Genomic DNA, 23553 nt, shown 5'->3' on the forward strand with positions numbered 1-23553 from the left:
TAAAACTTTATAAAGCAAAGCTTCATGTGTGGGATGTTATGTTTTTTCCGAGGAGCTTGGAACTATTGCTTTTGTATCCATGCCTTTCAGGCTTTGTGAGGTCGCTATAAATAGCGCTATTCGGGAAGGAGCTATCTGACTTAGTGCTCAACTGGAAAAGGTCAACAATATTAGGTTTAGATTATATGTCGAGTACCTCTCCCCTACTTTGATCACATGGTCTCCCTGCAGTATTTAGGTGATGGGTTATGGGAAGCTTATCATAAAAAAACTACTTGGCTTCCCTGGTGTAAATACAGGATGTCGGGCCATTATTAGATGTGGCCCAAATAGAGCATGGAGCTCTCAGCTGTTGTTCGGTGCTCCGTGTTTTTGGGTAGAGAAGATCTCCGAACAAGACAAGAATGGAATTTTACAGTGTTTTGCAAGTGACATACTTCCTCATAAGCAGGCAGTACTTTTCCTTTGTTAGTCAGCCATCTCATAGAGGAAAATGCAGTCATAATTACAGCATGCATCTGTTACACCATGATGTTGACATAATAGTGTCTCATGCACTACCAATTCACGTTACCTCCCACAACAAGTCACTGATCCGCCCCCTCCAGCGTCCTTGACAGTGGCTCATGGAGAAACCTGAATACAACAGCTCTTATTAGGTCAGGAGTCAACAGTTAGGTTAGGTCATGGGTCAGTTTTTTCAGCAACATTTACAAGAGAAACATAAAGGGCTAGGTCTTATATACTTGTTCGATGGATTTTTTTAATTATTATTTTGGGGATTTGTCTGATTCATATTCTATTTACATATTTTAATATAGGCTACATTCAGAGACAGTACCTCCTGATAAAAGACATCATATCTCTCCAAAAACAATGCAATAACAGTTGTATAAGTATAAAACAGCCTGGCGTGATTATGGATTATTACATGGTCATGACAGGTTATTTTTTATTGGATGGTTGTATGAACAGAAGATTTATGAAAAAATGGCAAAAAGTCATCAAAAGAAGGAAAATTGTGTTAGCTATACCACCCAACTACTGTGTTATTTTATGCTAAACTTAAGTTAGAGCCCAGCAAGGCAGGTCTGATTCGAATGCGAGTGTGAGGTCATGCTGCCTGAAGTTTGGGTGTGTGGTGTGCAGGGGGAGTGTATATGTGTAGGTGGGGTGGGCTTTAGCTCACTTTGCCTTTTGGGGAGGAATTCACTGAAGGTCAGAGAGCCATCTGACCTACAACTCCATCTCTGTCATGCTCAGTCCAAGTGGTCTAAAACTGTCTGAGATCCATTCGCTCCCTTTCTTTATGTTTCATGTTTCATGGCCTCCGGGGTGGGAAGAGCTCAACGATCTCCCTGGTGTCTTTCTCTTCTCTGTTTTACATGTGTGCTTCTTGTGTGTGTGTGTGTGTGTGTGTGTGTGTGTGTGTGTGTGTGTGTGTGTGTGTGTGTGTGTGTGTGTGTGTGTGTGTGTGTGTTTGTCATATTCATGCACAGATGTGCAGTTAAAAGCCTTGTGCTTGACAGTAAGTAGCACCACTATCACAAGCTGCTGGTAAGGGAAGCATGGCTGCCAAAGAAATATAAACCCAAGAGTGGTCTTTACCCTGCATGCCACGAAATGTGCATGGCTTTATGGCACTGTACTCCGAGGATGAGACAGCTGAGTAAATTATCTGAAATTGGTGATATTTAAAAAATATGTTCTAACATTACTGTGAGTGACACATATTATACCTCGTGCCACAGATTTGTCGTGTTTAACTGTCCTTGTGTTCCCCTGGCACACCCTAATTACACATGTATTCAACAAACAACTTCTAAGGCTGCGCCAGTCGTGGTTTAGGGCTGCACAGTAATGCAATCCAATTTTAAGAAACCTCAGATCAATTAGAGAGTTCCTCTCTGGGTTCTGCTTATATCGGACAAAAAGTCTGATGCAGTAACACAATTAAACATGGGCACCTTTGAGCTTTGTAGGGTGAATACTTTGTCTGGCAAAACAAGCTCTGCAAGTTAGACTGCTGCTGGAACACTTTCAAACTCTTCCTGTTGTATTCCTACACATAAACTTTGCGTTGCAAAATCTAAAAAAGTATCCATAAGGTAAGAATTACTTCTATGAAATCGTATTTTCTGAGATTTAAATGTTGCATATTGGTGGATTTATATTGTAGTACAACTACAGAAGAGTGACTCTAGCCTGTGCACTGTATACTGTTTCCATCAATGCATGTAGAGTCCTAAACTGAACCTTGAGTATCAAGGAATGGAGCAAGGTCAGCCCTGTCAGGACATGTGGGGACATTTCTCAGCAGCCAAGTGGTGGGTTGGGTGGAGGGAGTGCAGGGGGCAGGTAGGTTGCGACCTCCTGGTCCCGAGGTCCCCTGTGTGTGTGTGTGTGTGTGTGTGTGTGTGTGTGTGTGTGTGTGTGTGTGTGTGTGTGTGTGTGTGTGTGTGTGTGTGTGCGTGCGTGTGTGTGCGTGCGTGTGTGTGTGTGCGTGTGTGTGTGCGTGTGTGTGTGTGAGTGAGCGCGCGCGCGCGCGCGCGCTGCACGGTGAGCATCAGTGAGAGAGGAGCGCTCAGCAGGCTGCTGTTAGACACTCGTACACACACCGCAGGCATCCATCCGACCGACAGACAGCCCAAGATGAGAGGCTGCTCCAGCCGCACCAAGCTCGCGCAGAACCAGGACACGGCGGGTAAGACGCGTCGCTTTGACGGCTTCAGTAGACCTGGTGCGTGGGAGGGTGTTAAATAATTAAATTGTACATATTTGAAACGGATGAGAGTCTCGAAGCCCCGATGCGCTGTCGGTGTGTTGGCGAGCTGTCACCGTCGAGACCTTTACCCCAAATAACAACAACGCGACGATGTTTGGTTTTATTATCGCGTCATGCAGCCTGCGCTTCACCACGCAGGGCGAAGAGTCAGGCGTATGTTGTTGGAGCTGCTGCCGAAACAAACAAACAAAAACAAAACAAACGTTCGCAATGCTTCGTGAAGCATGAAGCGGAACTCCTCTGTTTCTTTTCGGTTATTATTCATATTTGTTTCATTCCCCATACACTGATCGTGCTGGAGATGCTGCTGACGGTTGTGTACTTGTGCTTTTTGTGAGTGTACAGCTCGTTGCTATGATACCAATAAAATACAATTAAAAAAGTAGTCTGTTGGTTCTTGAGCCGAAGCGACCTCTGGATGTCGCTTTTCTGAGTGCGACGTTCACATACTATATTGGGGAATGACTTGTCCAGCGTGGGGCTAAAAGCTGCAAGCAGCAGTCAGAGCCTGGCAGCTGCTGTGTCGGGGAGGAGCTCGCCGAGCTGTTTCCTCTTCCAGTGTAAAGTATGCGAGACACCACGTTAGAAAACTATGTGACATTTCCCCCCTCACAGTGCGCATGTGAACGACTGCCTGCATGCTGATAAGCTACATAGAATAATACATGTTGCCTGACGTGTTGAATCTGACAATGTACAGTGGGCCACAATAGGTGCCACAGCTTGTATGTTTAAAAAAAATGTATTCTGCACTGCAGTGTGTTTTTAGCCAGAAAGAGCTAAACATAGTTTAGTGTGCCATTTATGTGCACCTGATGAACCTGACATGTATTATTGTCTGTACTTGCAGTCAGGGAATTTGAGCGAGTGGGAGCTATTTAATTAGAAAACCTTCCATCTCACCATATTTAGGTCACAGGCCCTGTTGCTCTAAAGACTGACTAAAGCTTAATATAACAGTGCATCAGATTGTCCAGGACGGTGTCACCACCCAATCAGGCCCACCTGCACATCAATTCAATCCATCACAACACCCCAAAGTCCTCTCTTGGTAAGGCTGAAAGTGTTCAGTTTTTGTTGACACTTGGCTTTATCTCCATAGTAGAGTGACTGGACGCTGACAGCTGAGATGGACAGAATATTAGAGACACCCTGATAGGAATCATCTGACACCAGCACAATCTGAAGCTCATAAACATTACACCTGGAGGAGTTTTGGCGCAGGGCTGTTGAGCTGGATTGCATTACAGGTGTGTTTTATACACTGTTAAGAGTCTGGGTCAACACACAGGCAGAGAAAGAAGGAGAGCAATGCTGCCATCTCGTGGCCACTGTTAGCTCATGCGCCTTTAATGCGCCCTCGATAAGAATAGATAAAATATTGTTTACAACATGTGTCACTATTGATGGCTGATCTGTGAACACGTGCAGTATCAAGAGATGGTGTCACATTATTATCACAATAGATAGATTATCACAAAGATATGTTGACTATGTTGATCTTAAGGGCTAAGATGCTTCACCAATAGCTTGCATCTCTACTTGTTTTTGTTCCTCACTTGTTGGGTCTCATCTTAACTGTAAAGAGGAATATTTCATTACTAAAAATAACTCTTTGTCCTAGGCAGCCTATTGAATACTGCCCCAGGTGTTTTGATTCATTCTGGCTGAATAGACCACTGCTAAGGTTGAAGTTGCTATGCTTTATGTGAGGTCACAAAATAACAAAATTACCTTATGAACCAGTAAGAACAGTTAAGGTTAAATTTGTCCCACTACAGCGAGGGAGTAAGGGATCTGAATCCAGCACAATCCTTACAGTGGTGAGAAGAGGTGAGAGCAGGCCACATGATGAGTGAACACCTCTGCGTGGGTGGACCACGGCTATAGACAATGGAGAAAATTAAGATGAATATGAATATTTGGGGCATAAGCAGGCAAGGAGGAGTCAGATCCTATCTTTGGATGACCAGAATCAGGCCTCAAAGTAACTGTGTTTATGTAGTCCTGCTGCCCCAAGAGGCTAAAAGAATAATTCATTGGCTAATTGGCTAACTAACTCATGACAGTATACCTGTTTCACTGCAGACAGACATCATTAGTGTTACTAGACGCACATGGGCCTTTCCTTCTGTGACGTCTGACATCTATTTTGTGAAAGGGGTTTCTATTAAAAGTGTCATCACTCATTTAGTATCTACTGTCTCCCCATTTTGCTGTTGTTGCGAAAACAAATAAGTCTAAAACTTCGTGTTTCCCGCTCGACAGTTATCCTTGTTGCCCGAAAGCAGCTTTGAAAAGTGTGTGTTGTCTGTCTTCGCACTCTGAGCGCAGCGGTGAGGCAGAAGATGCGCTGCCTCCGTATTGCGGCCATTACGGGCACCCGTCGATTTTCATTGTGGCCAGACTGGAGCACGTGACCTAACAACTCTGAGGGGGAGAGCGCGCGCGCGCGGCCGCTACCGGGTCATCTCCATCACCACCGCAGAGCAGCGCGGATGAAGCACCGGTCACAGTCAGAGCAGCATCAGGGGAAAAGGCCCCGTGTCCCCGCCTCCACCTCACCGCCAGACGGAATGGAGGACATCACACCGCCCAAACCGCGGGAACTCACACAAAACCCCCTGAAGAAGATCTGGATGCCGTGTAAAAATGGCCTTCCCGAAAAGCACATTTCTCAAAGAAAGGGTGCGTATGGCGACGTGGCGTAACTTGCTAGCATCTTTATCCATTTCACCGGCAGCGGTTGAATGAGTAACAACATGTCTATCGTTTCTTTCGTCTGAGGTTTAATGTTTGCGAATGTGACCAGAAGCGCTGCGTTAATTTAAATAAGTCATGCTAGCCTCGTACCTAAACCCGCCGTGACGCGCTAGCTACCGTTACAGTTCGCACGGTTCAGATGCCTCGCGTGGCTGCAGCTGTTTGGGCTACACGGCTCCATTACGTAAGGACTCGCGTGGTGTTCCCCGCAGGCGAAGGCTGCTCTCATCGAGGAGAGAGGACCGATGCTCGAGGTGTCCACCTCACTGTCCCGTGTGCCAAGTCCTGACGATGGACCTGGAAATGTATCCCCGCAATCATGTGAGCGAGTTGCCCCCCTGTGGTGCTTTGTATCTGCCCGTGTGCTCCGTGTCTCCTCACTGTGGCCTGACGAGAGACAAACTATTGAAATGGCATTGAAGTCCCGAGTTCGTGGTGGGTAACTGGGTCTGTTTGTGTGGAGTGAAGTTGGTTTTGGTCAATTTGGTCAATAAGGCAGCACAGATGTGAGTGCATGCACCAGGCTCGGCAGACTGCTGTGCCCTCCTCCTGATATTTAGTTCAGTCTCCCCTCCTCGTACTTTTAAAGAAAGGGAATGTTAAATCATTGACATTGTCTTCCAAGGAAATGTGGCGTAGCACCCATGAAAGTTTGCCGCCCTCTGACCCAGTCATCTGAGTGTGGAAACCATAGCTGTTGGCTCTCTCCAGACGTCTTGTTTCACAACCCCTCGGGCGCAGCCGAGTGTCGCCGTGACCTCTGCTCGCGGTTAATGTCGACTCTTATAAATGATGTAACATGCAAAATAGTGTATGGCCAGATTTAGGAAAATGGTGGAGGCACATTCAATGCTACATCTTTTACACTAAAATCACTTTTTTCATTGTGTGACTTAAGCTTTCTTTCCCCTCTCCATCTCTCTTTGCAGTATGTATGACCAACTGTCCCACCCTGATTGTGACAGTGGGCCTTCCTGCCAGGGGGAAGACTTACATCTCCAAGAAGCTGACCCGCTATCTCAACTGGATCGGGGTGCCCACCAGAGGTACGACTTAGTGATTACTTTTGCAGACGCATCAAGTTTAGAGAATAATGGAAATGGATTGAGGCGGTGCATCACAAGTTCATGTGTCCTTGCCTCCATCTTTCCCATAGAGTTCAATGTTGGGCAGTACAGGAGAGAGTGTGTGAAGATCTACAAGTCCTTTGAGTTCTTCCGTCCAGACAATGAGGAGGGGTTAAAGATCAGACGGTAAAAAGGCTTGGGACTGTCTTGAAAATATATTTAACCACTAACCATGTGACATTTTAAACGTGCGTTATCTTTGCTCTTTACAGCCAATGTGCCTCGGCAGCACTGAACGATGTGCGACAGTATCTCACAGAAGACGGAGGCCAAGTGGCGGTGGGTCAAATACTAAATTTGTTTTTGGTTTATGGTTCAGGCAGGTCAAACAGAGTGTGCAATGCTTAAACAAAGCTTATCCATTTTTGTTCCGTCTACGTTAAACAGGTTTTTGATGCAACGAACACCACCAGAGAAAGACGGGAAACCATCATCCAGTTTGCCGAGCAGAATGGCTTCAAGGTAACTGCTGGATCACAGGGGTGGGAGGACATGCAGCGTTAGTTGGCGCCCTAGAAATCCAGTAGAAGTAGAACGAACATTCCCGTTCAAATCAACGTAGCAGGACTGTGGTAGCCGGCTAACTTCCTGATATACTAAACCAGCTTTACGTCAAGTCGCTCACTCCCTCGGTGAGGTTTTGCAGTAACGACTCAAAGGCGCAGTGGGTAAGAGAGCCAGAGTAAATACAAATAAAAATGTAACAACTTAATGCTTTATTCACATACTCTTGTCACAGTGTAGGAAAGCACATTGGTGTCTCCAGATGAGCGACAACTTTGTAAGTGCAGCACTACATCATGTGGAATTAGCGCACTAACTAGCAAACAGCTGGCTATTAGCTAGCTTGCTAATTAGACTAATTAGGCTAATTAGACTAATTAGACTTAGCCTTTAGAGGTTACACTAGTTGGTGACCAGCGGTCCCTTCGCTTCACTCCCTGCCGCTCAGTAGAAAGACATGCAGCCATACGTCCTGCTCCTGTTCTGTTTCTATGGTTGACATCCCCAAGGAGCTTGACTTGTTCCTCCTCTTCTCTCAGGTGTTCTTCGTGGAGTCTGTGTGTGAAGACCCAGATGTCATACAGGAGAACATAGTGGTAAGTGAACGAGTTCATCTTTTTACTTTTATCTCTCGAGAAAATTGACTTCTGTCCAAGTTAACAGCTCCTCTCCGCTGTTTCTCCGTACAGCAAGTGAAGCTGGGGAGCCCCGACTACACCAACTGTAACACGGAGGAGGCGGCCGAAGATTTCATGAAGAGGATCAAGTGTTACGAAAACTCCTACGAACCGCTGGACGAAGTCCTGGACAGGTGAGGGGAAAGCTGGTGCGGAGAGTGTAGTAAAGATGTCATGGCGGTGGGAGGATATGGGATCAACTAGCTTAGCATTTTTTAATATACTGTAATTTAATATTTTCTGTCACATGAGAAATGTAATCGACATGAAGCTTTTCTTGTGCTTAAAAATTGATTGTTTAAGAAAGAAAAAGAAAATGCAGCAAAGCTTGCTCACACAGATACAGTAAGTGACAAATACAGGGAAATGTTTTCAGAATTTGTTATATTATTAACGTTTAACTTCCAAAGGTTGTTATGACATTATTAATGTGGAATAGTCCTTTACTTCAGTAATCATTTGGTTTTTAAGTAAGGTCAGGAGTAAACTTTTTCTTGCCTTGCACCTCACAAAACTGTGTTTTCACTTAATAACTTAATCTCATAGAAGTAAAATTTAAATCTTTTGTTGCATGTTCATTTTTTATAATTGATACCATCATCATGTTATAGTTTATTTCTATTTTGTATGTAGGGTTTAATTTGTATTCCTAAACAACTAATTTGCGATGCTTCTCCAACTGTCCACTGGTTGGGCTCAGTCGGTGTTAAACAGAAGGCGTAACGTGTCTGTTCTCCTCTCAGGGATCTCTCCTTTATTAAAATCATGGACGTGGGTCAGCGCTACTTGGTCAACAGGGTGTTGGACCACATCCAGAGCCGGATAGTCTACTACCTCATGAACATTCACATCACGCCGCGCTCCATCTATCTGTGCCGCCATGGTGAGAGCGAGCTCAACGTCAACGGTCGAATCGGTGGAGACTCTGGCCTCACACCTAGAGGGAAAGAGGTATATCTGACTTTCTCATCAGTATGTCGTCTTTAAAAAAAAAAAAAATTACATCGGTGATACAAAATGTTTTTCCTTCTCCACGCAGTTTTCAAAGAAGCTGAGCCAGTTCATCCAGGCTCAGGGCATCAGCGACCTGAAGGTGTGGACCAGTCAGATGAAGAGAACCATCCAGACGGCCGAGGCCCTCTCTGTGCCCTACGAACAGTGGAAGGTCCTGAACGAGATTGATGCCGTGAGTACTGCGTTCCTGACTGCTAAGCGAGCGCAGCTGTCTGCTTGCATGTGTGTGACGTTAACAAAGAGTCATCTGTGTGACGTAATTTCAGGGCGTGTGTGAGGAGATGATGTATGAGGAGATTCAGGATCACTTTCCTCTGGAGTTCGCTCTGAGGGACCAGGACAAATACCGCTATCGGTACCCAAAAGGAGAGGTCAGTGGCTACACTGTGTTTTGTCTAATGCCGGGATGTTGTTATGTAACTGTGGAAGTGTGGTTTCTGTATATTAAAATTGAAGTAGCATGCTTGTTGACAGTGTCTCTATTTTTAAATTTTCTGAAATTGCCAAAGCAAAGTATGTCCTCCCTTTTGTGAAAAGTAGGACTCAACCTCTCCTATTTTAGTATGTTCCACCGAACATGATTTGCCCTCTGGTGTCAAGGAAAAACTCCCAAAGCGCGCTCTCTCTCTCTCTCTCTCTCTCTCTCTCTCTCTCTCTCTCTCTCTCTCTCTCTCTCTCTCTCTCTCTCTCTTAGAGACTCTCACGACAAACACAATAAAACTGTGTCCACATGGATTCTGGCCACTTACTCTCTGCTAATGAGCCTCAACTTGGACAAGAAGCCTCTTAAAGTGATTTGGCTAAACACCAGATTACAGTAAACAAAGACTTCACGTGTGTGTGTGTGTGCCAAAATGTGGCGTCCGGTTCTTTACTGTGTCTGAAAGCCCGCTGGGCTGTTCTCACCTTAAGTCCATCCCATTACCTTTCCATTAATCCAACACAGGAAGATAGATGTGGGCATTAGGCGGACAGGGCTTTGGAGAATCTTGTTAAAGCTGCTGTCGGTCTAGACGGCCTATATGGATTTTTTTTTCACCCGCTGAAAGGTCAATCTGTTTAAGAGATTGATTATTCGGCAGACTGAATAAAATGGATTGTGTGGACGTTTTCATTTACTGATTTACGACTTTAAATTTGTATTCATTCATTTTATTTTGACTTCATTTGAAAAGGTGTTGCTTTACTCTTCAGCAGTAGAAAACAAATAGATGTAGATAGAGCTGTCTTTAGCGCATAACAATAAATCTCTAATCGTACTTTGCTCCCCCACCGTTTGGCCTCTTTTCCCATCTCATCTGACTCAGTCGTATGAGGACATGGTGCAGCGGTTGGAGCCCGTCATCATGGAGCTGGAGCGACAAGAGAACGTGCTGGTCATCTGTCACCAGGCCGTCATGCGCTGCCTGTTGGCTTATTTCTTGGACAAGACAGCAGGTCAGTCCTCCGACTGAACTGAACCCCCGAAGGCACGGGTCGTTAACTCAGAGTCTTGACTTCTAATTGACTTTAATACTTCACAAAAAAGATATATATATTTTTCTTCCATTTTTCTTTTAATTCTACATACGTAAATGGTGTATTTCAAGACAATGGGTGGCTATCGTTCACATTTGATTCATACTACTGTGGTCCTATACTTTTTATAGATGCTCTTATCTGTCCTTTTTTATTTATATGAAATACTTTTTATTAAATAGATATTTTAAAGAAAAGGAGAACAATTATAACAGTTTTAAAATGTAGCAGAAATGTTACACTCATCAAATCACTGAAGTGAATAAACTCCAAAAAAGGACAGTGGCCAAAAATCAGTGACCATCATTCATGCTGTTCACTTTCCTCCCACTATTGCTGCTAATGCAGATTAGCTTGTTCATAATTAGCACAAATTAGAATTAGCACTCTCTGGCTAGAGTGATTAATGGGACACAGCGGACATAACGAGTTCATGCTTGTTGAACAGGCATTTTGAAAAATTACTTCTACTCGCAAAGATTTCATTGCACTTACAGCAACGAACGTGTTCGTTAACTTGAGCAACATCTTCACCTTCCTGTCCTGGCCATAACAGTTTTATTCTTGAAGATCAAACATGATGGATCAAAAGAAGCAGTGGATTGAAGTGATGTTCAGGAATGAGAGTTCTTTGCTTGTCTTCACACAGAGGAGCTGCCCTACCTGAAGTGCCCGCTGCACACCGTGCTGAAGCTAACGCCAGTGGCCTACGGTAAGACTGCTCTCCTATTGGCTTACATTCCACATGATAATTCTATTTATATTTCTATTGAACAGAAAGAGGAAAAAAAGCACTTTTCTGCCACCTTAACTAATACAAACAAATATTGTGTCTGCAGGCTGTAAAGTGGAGTCCATCAGCTTAAACGTGGATGCAGTCAACACACACAGGGAAAGACCAGAGGTGGGTATATTGTGAAACAAACACACACACACACACACACACTGAGCCACTTTGTGAAAGTGAAGATGGCTCACAGACGGATTGGTCCGGGTTGCATCAACCGGTATGTTGGTCATAACCTGCCGTTGGAAGCCGGCCTAATGGTTACACTGGTTGCACCATCTAGGCTTAAGCTGCCTTCTCGCTAAGACCGGGTGTAAATCTTAAGCCTAGTTAGGAGCAGGCGTAAAGTAAAAAATCCAAGTCGGAACAATCATTTATTGCCTCATGGCCGTAGCCAGTTATGAGGCGAAACTATTTCATAAAAAAAAAAAAAAAAAAAAAAAAAAAAAGAGTGTCTTTCTCCATCTGAATGCTGTGAAACTGAAATTATTTATAAGAAAGCTATCTGCGCGGGAGGTGGTGAACATGTGACCGGAGAAGGCAGAGTGTGTGTGGCCTCAGACGCGTTCACTGCAGCTGTGTTACACACAAATTATAGGTTATGTAGCCTCAACTGAATATGATATATCAGAAGTACGGCGTGTCGACCACACCAGCTGGATCACCATGAAAAAAATGTTTTTCAAAATGATCTCTACGTAACAGTGGAATTAGAACATGTCATTAAAACCAATTTACAATGTGATGGTGTGACAGTGCTGATGACATATTGAGCAGAATCTGTTTTATTTCAGTTGGCTTATATATTTTTGTACAATTCAAAGTTGTTTATCGGATAGTTATGGCTCATATGCACAAATAAGATGGTTTGAATGTTTATGCTAAATCAGATCGAGCCTACCTTTCATTGGAGAACAATAAGATCCACAATGATGAGCGACGTATGCCTTATCAGAAGTATATTCTAGTTTTGGTTTCAATACAGAATGACTGACTGAAAGCCATTACATTATGTCCTTGTGCCGTCTTTAACTGTTGCAGCTCTATTCATCTTTGTATCTCGATGAGATTTCCTTTTCCTACCGCCTTCCATGAGAAAGTTAACATCGACGTAGTTAAGGCTCGGCTTAAGTTCAGTTGGTCCAACCACCGTGAAGTCCGGTATGAAGACTTAGCAGTCAGGACCAGGCTGTGTAAAGACCAGATGGTGACCATCATGTGGTGCATGTGATATTTCACTGCCGCCACAGTTCCCTCTAATGGCTTTTTTCCTTTTTGATATCAGAAGTGTCAAATGGTAATGGGCTCGGAGCAGATTTGTGTCACGGATCCGTGCGTGAATTATGTTTTATCGGGACGACAACAATGACTAATGCTCCTATTGCTTCACCGCCTGCGTTTTCACGCCTTATTACATTACATTTCATTTAGCTGGCACTTTTATCCAAAGCGACTTACATGTTTGCTCTATACACACAGGGGGAGCAATTAGGGGTTAAGTGTCTTGCTCAAGGACACAACGACAAGGACTAGCGGGGCCGGGGAGCAAACCACCAACCCTCTGATTGAACGACGGCATCCTAACCACTTAGCCACAGTCGCCTCTGTGTGTGGATCATGTTAGTCTCAGTGAAATATACTCGTCATAATACTAATGTTGGCTTTTATGATGGTGAATGTACGTACCTTTTTATAGGAACAATGTAAGATGATGCCAGGCTTAGAAAATCAATACGTTCAGGATAATTAATTTTTAGCTGAGAAAATGTCAGCTTTTTCTCAGCGGGCCTCCAGTGGTTCGATTTCTTCTTGAATTGCACTTCTGACGAATGAGTGACAGACACACTGGTGACCCACGTGTTTTCATCCCTCCCCGTCTTTGTGTGCTTTTTCCTATCGAACAGAACGTAGAAGTGTCGCGGATGTCAGAGGAGGCTTTGCTCACAGTGCCAGCTCACCAATGAGGCCCCTCACCCCACCCTCCTTTACCCTTCTTTACGCACACTGTACCTGGCAACCTCTGCAGCTTCTAGTCTTCCTTTTGATTGAATCACCCTCCACTGTTCCAATCTTCTGTTTTTCCTCCACTTGTATTTTAAGACATGATGATGATGATGGTAATTGACTGGAATCCAGTTTCTAATTCTGACACGGATCTTGTGTCTCGAGCACGTTCTCCCATTTTTGGAGAACGAATGAAAAGCCGATGAAGGGTTTCTGAACCGATGCTGTGATCCCATTTGTGAAGCAATGGAATTCAAGCCCCTTTTTGTTGTTGTGATTTAGTTTGTTTTCTTATAGATTTTGCCTGTTAAACAAATTTTACGATGTTAACTTGTCGCCGTCGTCTCACTTCATATTTCTGTTAGTGGAAGTCGGGACACTCTAATCTTAGTTTGACAGCGTTGCACAACACAAACCGAAGTTGTGCCTTTTCATATTTTGCACATAAACAAATCAACTCTTGTTTATTTTCTTATCAAATGTCCTCTATTGCAGTTTGCCTCTCGTTTTAGGATGTTTAACACTGTCTAATGAAGCTCCTCCAAGTGCATTCATTGGTTTGTTCAATGTGAAGAATCTTACAGTTTAACACATAAGAGGAAATATTTCTGTTATGTTTCTAAATAAACTCAACTCAACCATATCATGTATCCTTATCCCACCCTTCTTGTGCCTCATTTTAGAAAATCTGACACTGAAAATGGCGTTCCTCTCTAAGATCTTAAAATGTAGGATGATGGGTTAAACTCTTACCTTGAATCAAGGTGGAAGGTATATTTTAAAATGAAATATGTCGAGACTGCTGAGCTGGATATTTCTTACCCCTAATACTCAGAGATCAGTAGTGGCAGACTTCCTTCCTGTTCGTACGCTCACACAAGTGTCGCCCTTCCTGCTTTCTCTGCATATGAATAAATGAGGAAAGTCTTGCACAGCAAAAACTCCACTGAGATGCGTAAAAAAGTGCTGCCATTCATCACCCTGAACAAAACGCCCACTGTGTTCCAACAGTTGCTGCCACGTACGATCCAAATGAACACAAATGGCTATGAAATGGTAATCTGAAAACCCTCATGTAAGCGCAAAGGAAGCTGAAGCTTCCAGTACAGCTTCAAAAAAGGTCAAATCAGCTGTTGCCATACTAGACGTATCACTTTCAAGTGGCTTGAAAGCCACGCTACAGCACAGTAGTAGTGATCACAAGTGCAGAAACAGGGTGTGAGTGTGAGTGTGAGTGTGTGAGTGTGAGTGTGTGAGAGAGAGAGAGAGAGAGAGAGAGAGAGAGAGAGAGAGAGAGAGAGAGAGAGAGAGAGAGAGAGAGAGAGAGAGAGAGAGAGAGAGAGAGAGAGAGAGAGAGAGAGAGAGAGAGAGAGAGAGAGGAGAGAGAGAGAGAGAGAGAGAGAGAGAGAGAGAGAGAGAGAGAGACCTTTGTTTGATGCACGGTAACTAAATTGTTCTTTGCTCCGTTTTCTCAAGTCTCTGTAAATGTGGAGTGAAGTGACACCGAATCGTTCCTCTTTCCAGAATGTGAACATCCATCGTACGACTCGGGACGCCCTGCAGACCGTCCCCCCTCACCTCTGACGGCAGCCGGACCCTCTCGCCCAACTCTCGTGGTCACTTCACTTTTGCCAAATCTGCACCTGACCTGCTGGTGATGGGCCGCCGACTCCTCCTCCTTCCTCACCTCTTTCTCTCACGCACACTTGTAACCCTTACGTGTATCTTTCCATGCCTTGAAGGAGCTCAACCTGAACACACTGTATGTTCATATTTGAAATAGCATCGCTGGTCCAGATTATGCATGTATATATCTCAGTCGATTCTCGTCTTGTTTGATCATTCCCAGCGAGTGCTGTTGTTGTGCAGCAGTAGAATTAACTCTGAAGGAAAACCTTTCTGCTGCTGTCTTGTGCAATCGTTGTTTTCATGTGACGGGTGTTGTCAGTGTTGTGTAATTTGAAGGTCACAAACCCACTTGGTAAACATGACTACGACGCCCACTCTTCTGACAAGTGAATGAATAGACTGGCTCATTGCTGCTGTTGTGGTGAAGACTAACTTCAATTTCATACAGATGGGTTAAATTTAAATTGTAGCTTTCATCTGTGGATCGTACAAAGACGTTCAGTGAAATATTAACATGTTTTATTTTTGTTGTGAAGGACACATCTACGCACAGAATGTTTGGAAAAGCAAAAATGCAATATGAGCTCAAAGCTGTTTGTCAATATAGGTCCTGACTTTGAAATGTACATCCCAATTAAAGATGTTATTTTTGTAAACCAGTCTGTCATTATGGGTTCAAGTAATCATTAGGTTTTGATTAACCTTCTTATTGTGTTTTTAGTCTGTAAAAAGTCAGAAATAAAGAAATGGGCATCACATTTTCTCAGAGCTCAAGTTGATATAGTCTACAACGTCTTCCTAACGGTCTGAAAGCCCAAAGATATGTAGTGTGTTCTCTTAAACCAGCAAATATTTACTGTGTGTGTCCGGCCGTAGTACTTCCTCTTCCCCACAGCGGAGATAAACGGTAAGTATATAAAGAGTTGCGGTGGAGTGCTAACTAAAATCTACTTCCTCTGACAGAACAAATCTGTTTAAAGGTACAGTAGCACAAATGGCTCGAATAGAAATAGGAACACCAAAAAGGTATAAACAAGGGAGTTTTATTATCTTGTTATTTTTCATGTTTTTTTGGTGGCTTCTTGCTCCAGAACAGTCATTTAGCGCCACAGAGTACTTTCCGCAAACATGGCATTCCTGAACAGAGAAATTTTGGAAACAACGACAACTGATCACAGACTTGCATACACAAAAAAAACTGAAACCTGGCCGGTTTATTTGCAACAGCGCGCTCTCGGTGCCCCTGTAGTCATGGCTACCAACTTGATTAATACTTTTAAGGACCCGCCTTTGAATTGGGGATTTGTTCTACGTGGCTGAAAAATGAAACTGGTAAATATTTCATTATATACAGTCATTGATATTCATGAGTACAGGGAAATACTCGAGAAGGGTGCAAAAGGTGTCATCGTCGGATTGGTCATGTTCCTCATCTCCTCTCCGATTGGCTAGTTTTCCCACTCTTGTGCTGATTGGCCCTTTCGGAGCATCTTCCCAGCTCGTGTGGGACCAACGCTGCCATCAGAACTATGGAGACATCTCATTATTGTCTATGTAAACATTTGTCTTTTGCCATACAGCTATTAGTCAGAAAACAAAAAATATATATTTTAAAAGCAGAGGGCAAGTTTCTTACGTTCTTGAGGAATTCCTCAGCAACAATACGGGCCCTGGCATTAACGGAGAGTTTCATCTCGCTGATCTCCTTGTCGATCTCCTCCATGAAGTGGATGACGTAGTCCACCAGCTTGTGTTTGTACATCTGCTCCGTGTGGAAGTTGGTAATCAAGAAGCTAATATCGTATCCCTGAGATCACAGAGCAAGGGAGAAAGAAAAATGCATGACATTACATTGTAGTCAAGGGAGTATGGAGGGATTTTATGCCAAAGACCTCTGACGTTTTTGATTTATAAGATGAGCATTGTTCCTGTTTAGTTTTTTGTGTTACTGTTTAATGAGTCCTCTTTTTGTCACTCACAATCTTTAATTGTATTATACATAACCCAGATTACCCGTTTATCTCTTTCTCTTACCTCTACTGGTTTCCTCCTCAGAATGAAGAAGTTCTCCGCTCTCATCATCATGAAGCGCATGAACTTGTGGCAAAGGATCTTCTCAATCTCATCAGCCTGCAGTGAAGAAGTGTTTTTGTTAAATGCATTTTGGATCGTGAAAGACAATTAGGAAATGTGCGTTGTGCGTAGCTCATAACCAATAACAGCCCCAAAGATCACCTGTTTGACAGCAATGCTGACTCTGACAGAGTTGATGGATCCCTCAATGAGAACCTTCTCCTTTTCATTACGGCTGATCACCACAGGTTGAAGTAGCAGCTCCTTGCTGCTCCTGTAACCGCAGAGCGAGAAAACGTTGTAAATGGCTGCGTTTCCTGGAGACTCTGCGTGGCCCTTAAAAAGGGACTCGCTGAAAAAACTCGCAAATCTTCTCATCGTTTTCAAAAAAACACTAAAAAAATGGGCTGTGGCAAGTCCCCGCAGGCCAATTTCAAAGCCTTGCACATGCTTGTGTGTCGTTTTCTTATGCAAGTTTACACAAGTCTGCACTCGTGTGAAAGCTGCCAGATGATGTTAAGTAGAAGCTTCGGGGCAGAAGAAACTGCATACCTGCTAGCTCCAAACACACGCCTTGGACATACCTGACTTCCACCTCCGGCTTGTTGTGACGCTCCACCACCTGAGAGGAGAAGTTCTCCAGACAGAGGGCCGCTTGCAAGGTGGCCCTCACAGCGTTTAAGTAGGGGCGCAGAGTCGCTGTCTGAGGAGACAATGCATACAGATCAACATTAGGTCATGCATTTGGTTAGTTAGAGGTTGGATCAGATGTAATCGGCAAACTGAACCTCCTGGTCTAGTGAGTGACTAGAGGGGTCAGCCTGTGAGGTCATGTTTGATCAGGAAGCAAAAGAATGTGCTGTATGCAGCGGTGCTCGTTCACACTGCAAGTGCTCCACCTTTATGTGTTGGAGAAAGAAACACACGATGGTGGTAATCCATATCTACTGATGTAAAATGTCTGTAGATGAGAGGGTCCTTAAAACATGAATGGGGTGTCTTGCGTTAAACGAGAGCGGATCGGTGAGCGACGATTGCAGCCCATCCAGGTTATGCACCTTCCTGCCCCGAACAAATGCACATCTGCCCCCTCGTCTTCTGACAGAGCTTCAGGGGAAGCTGACTTGAGGAATGATGAGAAAGGGGGCCGAGTGGAAAAGACAGCTCAGCGCAATCACTTTAGTTTATTTCTGCTAACCGTTTTAAGGATGCCCGTCCTCTCGTTTCACCACAGCCAACCAGAAACCACGACTACGACAAATACGAAGCCAGCTAGCTGCTCTCGCCTTAAATGTAGCCAGTTAGCGAAGACAAATGGCTGAATAATGACATATACAGATACATTTAGTGCAAGACACTTACCATTTTCGTGCTGTAAAAGACGGAAGTTCCTCAGCCACGCCTGGGACTCCTCTTCCGTAAATCCTACATCGTCTAGTACAGATAGGGTGCGCTGGTTTTCTACAGAGCACTTGTTTGAAGAGACGGATTTCTCCGCACCACGGACACGCAACTGTTTGCGCTTGGGTCACTCCGCCCAGTTGGAGTATGTTTTCTTTAAAACGAGCATACCCTACGACGCGACCATTCCGGTCTCTGAGTAGGAGACGTGTCGGTCGGCGACCGTTAGTTCAGAAGTCAGTTTGACTTTTTATTTGTACATGTTCTTGAATAAAACATGTTTAATAACAACGTTACAATACACACATGATCCAATTAGATAAGCGAACGACATATTTAGTGGAAATGTATTTAGTATGCCCCTTGACACGATTTGGTTTGATCCGATGAAACCATTCCACCATTAGCTCGGTACGCTCAGTCACGTTACTGTAGATTATATTGATGTGTGTACATAATGAGATAAGCGAAGTATGTGACGTGTTTAGTACAGTGTCATCAAATCATGTTCTAAATGTGACTTTATCGAAAAGAGGCTATATATTATTTTTAACAAACGTCCCACCCCTCTACAACTACAATGGCTCTTTCCATCATGGACGCCATACGCTGACCGTAAATATCAATCCTCCTAAACATTCTTTGATATACATCTGAGCTTTTCGTTAGTTATATTCAATTATTGTGATTTGTTCCACTTTAATCTAAAATGTGTTTGTGCCAAACCGTGAAATCATAACCAACGATGTTTACGCGTGAGAGTAATTCGGGCAGTTTGGGCCCAGCGAGCTCTGTACAAGCAGGCCTGCGTGTACGTGTATTTGGGCGCGTGCGTGTGTGCGTGTAATGCGTGCGTGTATTGATAGAGAGATGCAGAAGACCTGAACCACAGCTGGGCACCACTGTGCCTGCGGTTCATTTATCACTATAGCCCACACACTGCCGACCTTCTTGTATCAGTTCCTCTAGACGCCGCCAGGTGTTCGCCACACAGCATCATGAGTGAGCTGAAGGACTGCCCTCCACTCAAATACTACGACTTCAAGCCCGTGGAGCACGTCAAAGTGTGTCCCCGCTACACTGCTGTGCTCGGCCGCTCAGAGGATGATGGCATCGGCATTGAGGAGCTGGACACCCTGCAGCTGGAGCTGGAGACTCTGCTGTCCTCAGCCAGCCGCCGCCTCCGAGCCCTGGAGGAGCAGAGACAGGTAGGAGGAAGTTGGGACACCCTCAATATTAATGTCCATTAAACTCCAAGCCTCCCAGCCTCAGGCCACATGCAGTGTTTAGCCTCCGGCACCTGTAGGTAAGTTAAACACCAAGACCCCCAGTGAGCGCAACAAGCTGACAACGAGGGCCCCGCAGACCCCTCAGGGCTTACAATGTGATGGCCCCCAGAACCTTTTTTTTATGTTTAAAGCTTAGGTTTACCACGAGGGCCCCTGCGGCTTAAAGTGTAAGCTGACCCATAGGGCTGCAGGGACAACTTGGGCCCTCTCTTTCTTTTTCTGCAGGTGTGTGTGTGTGTGTGTATGTGTATGTGTATGTATATGTATATATATATATATATATATATATATATATATATATATATATATATATATATATATATATATATATATTACGCACCCCGACTGGGTGCCGACTGACACCCCGACTGGCGGTCACACACACAACTAATGGGTTTTTGATGAAATTGCTAACTAGATCACAAAATGTTTCATTCAGCTCAACAAAGATGCTGAAAATTAAATTAAGTATTATATATCTACTATTAAAAAGCTTTTTTCAATAAATTCAAGAAGCTTCCTAAGTCAATGAGTAATTGTGATCAAATTAATGAAAATATTGACCAAAATAATTGTGATTAGGACTTTTGCCATAATCAAGCAGAGGAGGAGGGGCCTCCACCAGACATGTGGACCGTGATCCAGTCCTGTTTGTAACCCCCTCCCCCCCCCCTCTCTGTGCGGCCTCTCAGATCCTCACAGATTGGCAGGACAAGAAGGGAGACAAGCGTTTCCTGAAGCTGGGAAAAGACCCAGACCCGGCTGCCTCGTCTCGCCACAAACCAAAAAAGCAGAAGTTGGACGGCAAAGGCGGTCACGCAGCAGGTCCAGGTCCTGGCAGACCCAAATCCAAAAATCTGCAGGCTAAAGTCCAAGAGTATGAATTCACTGATGATCCACAAGACATTCCCCGCACTCCTAAAAACGATGCACCCAACAGGTCAGCAACAACCGCCATTCATAATATTGCTCAGTTCAGGTGATATGGGACTAATCTTACTAGTGAGGCTGGTTTCACACTTGTGTGCTGTTGTAAGAATTAACGTAGTATACATTAGTTTTGTTCTGGCAAGGTTGTGTGTGTTAATTAGTTATTAATGTTTTTCAGATTTTGGGCATCAGTGGAGCCGTATTGTGCCGACATCACGAACGAAGAGATACGATTGCTAGAAGAGCTCCTGAAACCCCCGGAGGATGAGGCTGAGTATTTCAAAGTACGACATAAAAAGCCACGCACCTTTTTATTATTGTTGTGGTACACCTATATTCACTCGAGGCATCGGCAAAACTATGGCCGTTTTTTATTGTGTAAAACAGTTTGTGTTGAGCTTTGGTGCTGTCTGTGTTAACGCTAGATTCCAGCTCTGGGGAAACACTACTCTCAGCGCTGGGCTCAGGAAGATCTGCTGGAGGAGCAGAGGGAAGGAGCACGAGCTAATGACAAGAAAAAGAGCCTCATGGGGGGGCCGCTGTCTGAGCTGGACGCAAAAGGTGAGGCGGGACTTGCACCTTGAATGATGGGCCCGTGTGCCACTCTGCACGAGCATGTATCCACCTTCTTAAAAACTCCTCTTCATGTTCATCTGCTGTAGATGTGGACTCCTTGTTGAAAAAGTCTGAGTCCCAACATGAATCTCCAGAAGACGGATGTCCCTTCGGTCCGCTCACTCAGCGTCTGCTCCAGGCCCTCGTAGAGGTCGGTATGCCGCGATCACGCATATATGCACTGATATAACTTCCAATAATGCATAATACAAATGACTGATGAGTGAGACATGGCCTTTGAAATATTCATGTTTGAATATTGGGAAAACGCTCAAACGAGAACACGTTATTTATTTAATTTTTTTCTTCCAGGAGAACATTATATCCCCCATGGAGGATTCACCCATACCGGACATTTCAGGGAAGGATGCTAATGACGGCGCTGGGACTTCTCCTAGAAGCCAAGGAAAAGCTTTCAGGTATTTGTCCAACACCCGATGAGTGCAGAAACCCGAGGCATTGAGGGTCGATCTCCACGTTGTCTGACGTAGAACAATAAAACGCATGTTCAAGCTGTGTTCGACATCCAGCAAGGACCGCTGATTGATTTCTTAATCTTATTCGGGCTGAACCAAATAGTTTGAAGCTTCGTTCGTAACGTTGAAATTTCAAATTCAACATTTGAATTTTATTCGGTTTTAAACCCGTTTTTTCTGCATACTTGCAGATAAAGATTTTGGCTCGACTAATATTATCAGTGTTCTACTTATTGTGTTATCTACTTAGTTAGATTCCAGTGGCGACTGCATATCATTGTGTGATCCAAACATCGCCTCCTCGAGCGTTGTGAATTCCAAAAGTCAAAATGTATAAAAAATAAAAACGGATCATATCTATTCACAACATGTTTGTATCTAACAAAATATCCTGCTTTAATCCATTTTTGTTAATGGTAAACTTAATTCTTAGACCTCAATGGAAGCTTAAAACAAATTAAGTATGAGGATGAAAGGGTATCACTTGAGTTTATTAACTATTTTAAATATTGTTGTCTACGAAAGCTTTTTTTTATTTTTTATTATGGATGTTGTTTTAATTTGTACTGCATTACATAAAAAAGGGAGTGCTGAATCATGGATTCACTGGTGAAACGTTCTTAATTCACAGATTTGTAAATGAGGCCTGTAAGTCTTTCACATCAGGTCTGCTGTGAAAGCTGTGCTTCAAATGAACTGTAGAAGCATTCCCCAAACACCTGTATGTGATGTCTATTTATCTCACCACACATACACACACAGGTGGCACTGTTAATCTGACTGAGGCTGCCTGTCCACAGTTGTGTCCATTGTGTGTGAGTCTAGTCTCTGAAATGGGTCGGACAAATACAGTTTATTGGAGGCATCAAAGTGCCATCCTGAGCTTTTCACTTCGCTCTGTGCCACATGTCTCATAGCTTCGGTTTTTTCCTTTTCCCCCTTCCCAGTGTTCCTCACACGCGTTCTCTAGAGGCCCGGATCAAAGAGGAGCTGGTCGCCCAGGGGCTGCTGGACTCCGAGGAGCGACCTGGACCAGGAGGAGACTCCGAGGATGAGATCCTGGCAGAGCTGCAGAAGAGGCAAGCGGAGCTCAAAGCCCTGAGCGGTCACAACCGAGCCCGGAAGCAGGAGCTACTCCGGTGAGGACGCGGGCCAACAATGAATATATGCGCCGCAAAGTAGGCCGTACTGATCCACGATCAGCTGTTGACCTTTTGTGTTTCTGCCGCCTCACAGGTTGGCAAAGGAGGAGATGCGCAAGCAGGAGCTGAGGCAGAGGGTCAGGGTGTCGGACAACGAGGTCATGGAGGGATTTCGGCGAATCATGGCAGCCAGGCAGAAGAAACGCACTCCGACCAAGAAGGAGAAGGACCAGGCCTGGAAAGCACTGAAGGAGAGGGAGAGCATCCTCAAGTTACTGGACGGGTAGACGTGGAAACAGTTTGTGTCGGGTGGTTTTCCAGAATAAAATGTTGGAAGAAGAATCTGTTTCAGATTGGCGCAAATCAAGAATTGCTGTGACAGCTGTTAGATGGTCAGTGAGCAGCTGTATTTATGAATTTATGATGATGTATGACACTGTTTACCGCAGGTCTGCGTGATTTGATTAGTGACATTTCTGTAGTCGTTTGTTTTTTTCGTCATGTACAGCAGAATGCTCGATTGTTCGGCAGCATTTATTTTTCTTTCTTTGTCAGTTGACTTTTTCATGTTGCTTTTTCTTTTACCATTGTAATGTTATGAAAACAATACACACAGATGTTTAAATAAATCAGTACCACGTGTGGACAGTTTTTTTTGTTTTGTAAGTTTATGAAATGCATAATTCAGAGGTTAGGCATCATTATAGCGTGTGCTGTGTTTTTTTTTCTTTAGTGCAGAGGATGATTCCTCAGTCATCTGCTTAAGGAACCGAAGAGCTGAAGACACGCTGCTGCTGCTGATTCAAACGGTGGTTTGAC

At 44.1% G+C, this 23553-nt stretch overlaps 3 protein-coding genes across 5 annotated transcripts; 2 read left to right on the plus strand and 1 right to left on the minus strand.

The window, feature by feature from the left end:
• Nucleotides 1–2591: 2591 nt before the first annotated feature.
• Nucleotides 2592–15538, plus strand: pfkfb4a (6-phosphofructo-2-kinase/fructose-2,6-biphosphatase 4a; the record flags this gene model as incomplete). 3 transcript variants are annotated; one of them, XM_079218462.1, is made up of 14 exons in its annotated part: nt 2592–2704; nt 6478–6594; nt 6705–6801; nt 6888–6954; nt 7063–7137; nt 7719–7775; nt 7869–7990; nt 8600–8807; nt 8896–9042; nt 9137–9241; nt 10178–10307; nt 11038–11100; nt 11228–11292; nt 13080–13835. In XM_079218462.1, 14 exons carry the CDS (start codon nt 2653–2655, stop codon nt 13137–13139), a joined length of 1365 nt encoding a protein of 454 aa, XP_079074588.1. In that variant the 3' UTR covers nt 13140–13835. The 3 variants fall into 3 exon arrangements, with proteins under 3 accessions (XP_079074588.1, XP_079074587.1, XP_079074586.1); XM_079218461.1 differs by lacking the exons at nt 2592–2704; nt 13080–13835 and adding exons at nt 5284–5473; nt 14704–15538; XM_079218460.1 differs by lacking the exon at nt 2592–2704 and adding an exon at nt 5284–5473.
• A 292-nt stretch (nt 15539–15830) lies between these two features.
• On the minus strand, nt 15831–18376 carry LOC306736795 (actin-related protein 2/3 complex subunit 4-like). Its single transcript, XM_079218469.1, has 6 exons — nt 18244–18376; nt 17466–17584; nt 17044–17155; nt 16843–16938; nt 16445–16615; nt 15831–16335 (listed from the first exon to the last, which is right to left on the minus strand). Exons 1-6 carry the CDS (start codon nt 18244–18246, stop codon nt 16330–16332), a joined length of 507 nt encoding a protein of 168 aa, XP_079074595.1. The 5' UTR covers nt 18247–18376; the 3' UTR covers nt 15831–16329.
• Nucleotides 18377–19021: 645 nt separating this feature from the next.
• Nucleotides 19022–23385, plus strand: tada3l (transcriptional adaptor 3-like). Its single transcript, XM_079218466.1, has 8 exons — nt 19022–19490; nt 20264–20511; nt 20680–20785; nt 20927–21062; nt 21164–21267; nt 21429–21535; nt 22540–22731; nt 22829–23385. Exons 1-8 carry the CDS (start codon nt 19281–19283, stop codon nt 23019–23021), a joined length of 1296 nt encoding a protein of 431 aa, XP_079074592.1. The 5' UTR covers nt 19022–19280; the 3' UTR covers nt 23022–23385.
• Nucleotides 23386–23553: the final 168 nt, after the last annotated feature.

Source organism: Taurulus bubalis (genome assembly GCF_910589615.1).
Source record: "Taurulus bubalis genome assembly, chromosome: 5".
In the NCBI taxonomy this organism is placed as follows: Eukaryota; Metazoa; Chordata; class Actinopteri; order Perciformes; family Cottidae; genus Taurulus; species Taurulus bubalis.